General features: G+C 40.5%; 1 protein-coding gene across 1 annotated transcript; it reads right to left on the reverse strand.

Annotated features, from left to right (window-relative positions):
* Nucleotides 1-3,630: 3,630 nt before the first annotated feature.
* On the reverse strand, nt 3,631-8,168 carry LOC131009835 (protein FAR1-RELATED SEQUENCE 5-like). The gene is made up of 3 exons (XM_057937241.1): nt 7,998-8,168; nt 6,948-7,904; nt 3,631-3,696 (listed from the first exon to the last, which is right to left on the reverse strand). Exons 1-3 carry the CDS (start codon nt 8,166-8,168, stop codon nt 3,631-3,633), a joined length of 1,194 nt encoding a protein of 397 aa, XP_057793224.1.
* Between the last annotated feature and the right edge of the window lie 521 nt (nt 8,169-8,689).

The raw sequence follows: 8,689 nt of genomic DNA on the forward strand, positions 1-8,689 counted from the left end.
GAATCTTTCAGACGCGATCGGGAGGAGGCCAAGCGAACCTCCGACTTCAAAGAATCTTTTAGACGAGATAGGGAGGAGGCCAAGCGAATCAGGTTATTTCGTTATGTGATTCTTATTTTCTGTGATTTCGTTTATAGTGCTTTGGTGGGGAATGGCCGGTGATGCCTTCTGTTATTCTTATTTGATGTGCATTGTGGGGATGGCTGGTGATGCCTTATCTGTTATTCTTATTGGCTGTGTAATCTCCTAATCAAAATATTAGTAAAAGTAAGCTAATCTCTTAATCACTACCCTTATATTTCATCCACATCACCTTTTTCAGTTTTCTTAGTCTCCGTGCCCACACCCAAATAGGGCATTAAATCATGGACGGAGGGAGTATTAATTAATATGAATCATCATTTTTCACAACGAACTCACAGACTGATCCCATTTTTTCACGAATCATGCCGTTCATGCCGTTCACTAAGTGGGAACTTTTTTTTCTCCCACCGAAAGCGGAACTTTTGACCCACATCGTTGAAATCGAAAGCTTCAACGTTCACGCCGGGCCGCTGCTGCTGTTCGCCGGGCCACTGCTGCTGTTCGTGCCGCTGCTCTTCTGTTCGCTGCTGCTGCCCGCTGACCACTCCGTTCGCTGCTGCTGTTCTCACCAGCCATCGCCGCGCTCGGAGCCTTGCCGGCCCGCTTCTGCTGCTGCTCCACTCCGGGCCGTGGCCTTGGTCGTTCGCCTCCTTCCTCACGCGACTCCGGCAGCAGTCGGCCAAGAAGGGGCCGCCACTTTTGGTGAAGAGTTTGACCGAAATAGCAGCCTCTCCGCCACGCTGAACTCCGGCAATCGGCAGTCCGACAGCCGTCACCAACGGCACGCCGTCGCCCGATCCAGATCTTGAGATCTGCCCGATCCAGATCTTAAGATCAATCGCGGGAGAGTTCGGCTTGCATTGCTCGTCGTCTCCGGCCGTCTCCGTTCGCTGCTGCTGTGCTTATTGGTCGCCTGCTCCAGAGCCTGCATCGCCGCCTGCTTCTGCACCGCGCCGCCCCACCCTTCCGGCTCACCCTTCCGGCGGATGGCCACCAGTTCGCCGATCATCGCTCGAGACAAGGGGGGTCTTAACCTTCCCCCGATTTCTTCCAACTTTGATGTTCGAACTAAACCTGATCTCTCCCATGGTATGCGTCTGCCTCCCAGGGGGTCGGGTACTGATTCCGACGCGGTTGCCGTCGGAATGCGATCTACTGGTAATTCATCAAATCTGACAGATAAGCAACCCACCCAGATTCTCACTTATTCCGACATCGTTAGCATCTCCCCTAAGAATGACGATAGAGTTTCTTATGCGGAGGCTACTGGCAAGAAGCCGGTGAAAATACAGGATTTGGCTGCTCACATATTTCATGATCTGCGGCCTACTAAGGAGGGCGATCAGTTCTCCCTCAAAATACCGAAGGATCTTTATCTTAAGGAGATTAAGGCCTTTGAATTTGCTTTGACAGGACGTTTGTTTCTTCAGAAAGGAGACAAACCGAGATCAACTATGGAACTAAAGTGGGAACTTCAGAGATTATGGAGTTTAGCCTCTGATTGGCAACTAATTCCTTTGGGAAAAGGTTATTTCACTCTCCGATTTACTACGGCTGAAGATAAGGCTACAGCAAAGGGAAAGGCAGTTTGGGAGCTCTCAAAAGGGCTCCTCCGACTCCGTGAATGGACTCGAAATTTTGATCCTTTCAAAGAGAATTCCCCTTTGGCGGACGTTTGGGTTCGCATACACTATCTGCCGATAGAATACTGGAACCCACAGGTTATTTCTGGAATTGGCAGATATTTGGGTCACCCCTTAAAGATCGATGGAGCGTCGGCACGACGTGACTTCGGACAATTCGCTAGAATCCTTGTGGAAATCGATATGTCACAAAATCTACCTTCTACTCTTTTAATTGATGGTGAGGATACATCATTCCATGTTGAATTTGTCTTTGAAAATTTGCCTCTTTACTGTCGTCGTTGCAAAATAACTGGGCATTCTCAAGAAACATGTCGAAAAAAACGACGTGTGGAGCCGGTAGCTATTCAGGAAAATCTGACGGCTGCTCCTAACAATCAGTCTGGTGTGGTGACTCATAAACAATGGCACATTGTGGAGCAGGGCAAGAAGGTTGTTGTCCCAATCGTGCAAACTACGGGGGAACAGCAGAACACTTCTAGTTTTGGCCATTTGGCGACGGGGGTGCAGCAGCATGATTTCCAGAATGAAGGCCATGAGATGGCTGGCAGTAACCCAGTTCTGGATTCAAAGAGGGTTGACGATCATGGCTCTGAGGAGATAGCGTTATACGAGCCGGAGGCAGCGGTGTTGTTTTCGGTTGATCAGGAGCTTCATAAGACGACTGGTAGTGAGGACGAGGTGGACGAGGAAATTGAGATGGAGACGACGGCTGGGGATCCGACTGAGATTGTTACGGCTGCTGCTGATTTGGATGAAGCTCGCCATTCTGAGCAAGCTGGAGAGTTGGTTAGTCAGCAGGCTAAAAAACTAGATGGTGCTTTGGGTGGGCAAAGCAAAGACTCGCACACTACTGCTCCAGAAGATATTGATAGTCGTATCAGTCGGTTAGAGGCGCAGGTTAGCCAAGGAATGCAAATGCTTGTTGAGCAAGCACCGCCTAAGCGACGGGGACGTCCTCCAAAAGGTATGGAACGTCCGCGCGTTCCACAGAATCAGGAAGATAGCATAAAAAGCCGCCTCAGAAATGCGGAGGAAATGGGTCAGAAGCCGAGGGACTTCGTCATTGATCATAGCGGAAGTGCTAGTTTGCGTGTTATGAATAATATCGCCACAGGCCGTTGGTCGGACGAAATGGAGGTGGACGATTTTTTGAATGGTTTTTAAATCACTTTTTGCTTTGTTTCCTGTTTAACGAGCTCCTTTCCGAGTCTCGTGCCTCTAGTCTGCATTACTGTGCTTTCAAAGGCTTTTTTCTTTCTCTTTTTATAAAAAACCTCAATTTAATAAAATAAAATAAATATATATATAGGGGAGGGCTACAGTAAAAACACTTCTTAAAATATAAATATAAACGTTTTTTAATGTACGAATTTTGTCCAACAGGGTTACGAATTGTGAAAAATAAATTTTTGCTACCTTTGGGATTCGAACCCAGGACCACGAATTCATCCAAAAGGGTTACGAATCAACCGTAGATCTTGATGATCTAAGGGCTGAAAATTATTTATATTTTATACACTTAAGAGTGTTTTTATTCTAGCCCTCCCCTATATATATATATATATATATATATATATATATATATATACAATTTTGATGTGCTGAGCGCTATTTGAGCGCCTCTCGTGAGCACTAATTCTTATCGCTTTTCAATTCCTCTTTTTATTGTATTATACTCTTTTTATTAATTTCCTTTAAGAATTAAAAATATATATCTTTATATCTAATATGGAATTGATATACTCTACGTCTTCTTCAAGTGTACGTCTTCTTCTTTTTTCTCTGGACTTACAGCCGCCGCGTCATACTTCTCTCTCACAATATCACCTCTCTCCATCTCGCCGGCGATCACAATAATTAGTTGTGAATCGAGGTCCCAAAAATCAGCGGAGCGACCCCCTTACTCATCACCTTCACCCGCAGCAACGAAGCGCGACGTCGAATATTTCTCTTTGGAGGCCCCATTCTACAGCGAAAGTTCGTCAGTAACTTTCTATTCATTATGAGTTCGTCATGGGATGGGTGCCGCTGGGAATGGCGTGATTGATTTAGAGGTTTTGTGGCTGAGTTGGGTCCATCATTTGAAGGGTGTTGAGATTGCTGGAAAAATTTCTCTGAGACCTTTCGTCGATCACTTGGCGAACGCAATGCACCTGGTGTACAGCCCTTAGATAGGAAGATAGAGAATGCGCCTGGGACTTTACAGCCAACCCTGCTTCTTTTGTGCTCCTTATTATCTATACTCTGTCTACTTATGCTGCTTTTAGGAGTTGGTACTGAACTTGAACACCACGATCTAAGCGTGTGACACAGGCCTCTACACTCCACCAATCTGTCGATGGGAAGATGGGAAAGTAAGGTCAGGATAACATTTTGCGCCCACATCTTTGAATTTGAGGGTAAAGAGCTCTAATGGTATCTATCGTGACAAGGAAGAAAGAAAGATATGGCCCTCTGTACCCAAAACAGATGCGCTGACCAGACTGCGCTACACCTCGTCTCACCACCCCGGAGCCCAATCTTTTTCAAAGAGAAGCAAACTTTCCAAAACTAATTGGGTTGAAGCCTTTGTATAAGTTGTACTTGTGTACTGCAATTTGTTCCTTCAAGTGTCTTTGTTTTTTTGTTTTCTTGATAAAGTTTCAAATCTTTCAGGTTTTAATCACCGACCTTCATCGATATTTTTTTCTTTGATCCGAAAGAGTAGTTCGTGCTTACTTGTTAACTCTTGCTAGTCTTTAGCCAGTAGAGTATGAGTATCTATTCATCGGTATTCTAATAATACTAATAAGAAATACTATGGTCTCCTATATCTTATCTTTGTCATTTGCCATAACAGATGAAGTAGTTTTTCTTTCTTGTTCCACAAACCAAGTAAAATAGCATGCATACAGCACTACCACATACACACACGAGAGAGAATCAAGATTGCTCTTTTTGGGGAAAGTGGAAAATTAGAACACTCATTTTGATCATTAAAAGCTGAAACCACAATAACTAGAGCCAATTTCCTTCTTTTCCAAAGATCATAATAAATTAATAAACCCAAAAACAAGAGTGCATGAGTTTTTATGACATTCAAATGAAATGAAATTAAGTGTTACCCTATAGCAAACACAGGTGCAATTCCTACACTTAGATATTGATTTTCATGAGTTGTAACATTGAAAATAGTAAAAAGAAATCAAACAAATTTCAACATTTTCATCCAAAGCAAGTATACATAATCCAAAGACAAGGGAAGGCCTTGAAGCAAGAGGCTGAAACCAAATGAATAAATCTTCTTTGTTGACTTCATAAGAGAGGAACATCAGAGTGTTGGGAGTTTCAAAAAGTCTTCGATAGATGTTGAAGAACATTCATCCTAATCCAGAACATAAGTCAGTATCTTTCTTTTGCAGAGAGACGTGTATTGAAATTTATAGTACAGGCATGAGAAAATTAAATGACAAAATCATGGCAAGTTGGAGCAAATTTAAAACCATCACAAAATTGAGAACAAATCTGGTCATTTAACTTATTGAGGCAATAATAAAACTACTCAATGGAGCGGTGAGATTTAGGCATAATGTAGGAGCTCATGTAGAAATCTGTAGCCTTATATTAGCAGATGTCATAAGACACATTCAGTTACTGTTTCATGTACAGACATCTTGATCCATTTTAAGGTTTTAACTAATCTACTGCAAAACATTATGGTTGTAAGAACAGATGAATACTCGTGGGCACTTATTGGGACAGAGGCTCACATAACCAGTTTTCTAAAAACCAATCTAGACCAGCTAACTCAACCACCGAGCAGTCCTAGGCCGTGAAGGTTGATGGGAGCATTTTTAGCAAAAGTAAGTATGTTTCTCTAACAACATCTTTGTAGTGAAGCATCATTGGGGACTTTATTTCAAGGAACTCTTTCAGAATGAAGGATGATAGATACAGAGGACAAAACATAATGTGGGAATTACATAACAATTCAACTACATATCACCACATACCGTTAGAACATGCACATAGTAATAAAATATTTAACCACTCTAAATATCATGATTTATAATCTTATAACGAGATCATCAATAATATGCAAGTCATATAAATTATACCAGCCATGCACAGAAAATCTTCTTCAGTAATTTGCATTGTCATTGTTGTTGTGATGATCATACATATTTGACCTGAAAAATATAAATTATTATATATGACAAACTGTAGCAAAATTAATTAACTAATTATAAAAATATAATAAAACATGATAAGTAAAATATAATCACTTTTCACATACCCATCATGCAAAATTGGACAATTTCTTTTATCATGTGAAACTCCACGTTGTCCACATCCATGACATGCCCTAGACTTTGAAGTTGCTTTCTCCTTTGATGATTGAAGCCTCTTCCCGCATCCTTTTGTTCTGATTTCAGACGGGTCATTAATATTATTTGTCTTTTCTAAACTTGTCCTCTTTTGACCTCCTTCAGTAAATGTTGGACCAATGTTCATCTCTTTAATCTTAGTTTGTAAGATATCCAAGTTTTCATCCAAAAATCTTGTACCTTTATCCGTCAAAGATGCATCATCAACTAATACTGAAGCTTTAGATAGTAACATGGAGTGTCGCGACATTAAAGACCTCATTGGAGTATCATTGATATTTTGGTCATCTATGGCATGTATTTAACCAATCTTTGCTTCTCGTGTCCAACGCTTGAGTATATATTTTTCAGGTAGTTGAAATACTTGGGTAATCCGGAAAAAAGCTAACATATGTCTGCATGGAATTTCTTCAAACTCAAATTTCCTACAACTACATGATATATGGTCTCTTCTTTTGTCATTTGTAAGCAGCCTTGGTATAGAGGACAAACAACTTTGAGAAGCAATCACATTATATAGTACTAAGTCATCTGTTGTAGATGTCTGTTGCACATAGTAGCCATGACTTTGACTAATTTCACTCTGGAACTCTGACCATTTCTTTTTTGTATATACTTGAACCATTTGAGTTTCCATGGGCCAATTTGTCTTGATTTTTGGACGCTCATTCATGTCAATGTGGTCAACAACTAATTCATTGTGCCTTTGATTTCTTAGAGCCCTATTGAACCGTGTGATGAAATCCATCAATGAGTTTTTGTTTGAGACATACCTTTTAAAAAATGCATGTGAACTTTCAACTCTCTGGCTGCTTGACATACCAGCACAAAATACATGACTAAAATATACCGGAACCCACTTCTCACGTAGACCATACATTAATGATATCCAATCATTAAGCTCCAATTTAGCACACTTGATCGCATCTTTCCAAGATTGCTCGAATTCATCAGGAGAGGTAGAATTCATTATAACCTTCTTTATGTTTTGATAATGATCTCGTAAAGTAACTGGAGAAACTTTGTCTGGGAATTTGGTCAAGATGTGCCACAAGCAATATCGATGAACAGTAAACGGCAAAACTTGTGCAATTGCTTTTGTCATAGCAGGATCCTGATCAGTGATTATTACTTTTGGAGCACCTGTTCGCATAGCTTCCATCCACTTCTTAAGCAACCAAATGAAAGATTCCGTCTTCTCGTCACTTAAAAACCCACAACCAAAAACAATTGTTTGGTGATGATGATTAACTCCTGCAAACGGCGCAAAAATCATCCCGTATTTATTGGTATTATATGTGGAATCAAAGACAACCACATCACCGAATACACTATATTGCCTCCTTGATTTAGGATCTGCCCAAAAGCACCTCTTAAACATCTTATTTGAATCGGTCTCGTAGTCAAAGAAAAAAGTGGGATTCTTATCTTTTTCAGAGGCAAAGAACTCAATCAAAGTTTCCGCATCAACTCCTTTTTGTTCATCTCGTAACTCTTGCTCAATGTTTCTAATATCCCTTTCTGTGCACCCTACATGTTCAGGTCCACCATACTCTATCTCTAATAATCGCATTTGTTGACAAGTTGGTACATTGGCTTCTGAAAACTGTTGAGTCAATGCTCTCTTTGCAATCGAAACACTGCGATGGGAGCGTAGCAAATGCACTTTTGAAGGACTACAAAGTGCATGATTATGAGCTTCCACGAAATTGTTGATAATCCAATCGGATCCAGTTTGTTGTTTGAGAAGAGAAATCTTTGCCTTGCAATTAGTTCTAACTTCTCCACGAGCTCTTACTGTTTTTGGCTGACCATTTACCTCCCGTTTATTAGAACGCGACTGATCTGTATGACCTTCTTTGAAGCAAACAATTTACTTCCAAAAGATTTCATTTGTCACCTTATTCTTCTTGATATTGCTGATTCTAGCACTAAAGCCCGCTTCTCGTGCATATTGGTTGTAGAATGAAAATGCCGCCTCTACTGATAAAAATTTCATTCCCGCTTTTGGTATTCTCTCTTCTGTAACTTGAGGAATATAAAACTCATCGTTATTGACATTTTCTTCCATTGCTGCACAATAATAAAAACTACTCCCTCTGTCCCACTAGACTTGGCACACTTGTCTTTTTTGTTTGTCCCACTAGAATTGGCACTTTCCTAAAATAGTATGTGGTCCCTACTTTCTCTACTCACATAAAATAAGTGGACCCTACCTACTTTACACTTTTAACCCTTTATTCTTAATCTCTGTGCCCAACTTAAAAGTGCCAAGTCTAGTGGGACGGAGGGAGTAATTAATAAGATTTCTATCAAGTTTGCTCAAATATATGAGATGATTACTTGAATTTAATTGATAAGAGTAATAGGAAATTTTTTCTAAAAGTTCACATTACAAGACAAATATGGGGATAAAAATTAGAATACCTCACGAATGGTTCTTTAGAAAACAAATATGTTAGATACCTCTTAATCTTATTGTGAACATCAATTCACGTTAATTCAATCAACTTCAAATCCAAGAAAAAAATGAAAGATCACAATAATGAATAGAAAGCAAGTAACGAACTTACGCTGCAGAAAGTTACTGAC

The sequence above is a fragment of the Salvia miltiorrhiza genome, chromosome 2, assembly GCF_028751815.1.
Source record: "Salvia miltiorrhiza cultivar Shanhuang (shh) chromosome 2, IMPLAD_Smil_shh, whole genome shotgun sequence".
Lineage (NCBI taxonomy): Eukaryota > Viridiplantae > Streptophyta > Magnoliopsida > Lamiales > Lamiaceae > Salvia > Salvia miltiorrhiza.

Excerpts from the sequence above, each read along its gene's own strand:
- LOC131009835 (XM_057937241.1), bottom strand. The coding sequence starts at position 8,168 with ATGGAAGAAAATGTCAATAACGATGAGTTTTATATTCCTCAAGTTACA. Across the intron at positions 7,905-7,997 it reads GCAATATCAAGAAGAATAAG|CCAAAAACAGTAAGAGCTCG; the intron begins GTGACAAATGAA and ends GTAAATGGTCAG. Across the intron at positions 3,697-6,947 it reads TACGTGAGAAGTGGGTTCCG|AATGGGGCCTCCAAAGAGAA; the intron begins GTATATTTTAGT and ends CTTTCGCTGTAG.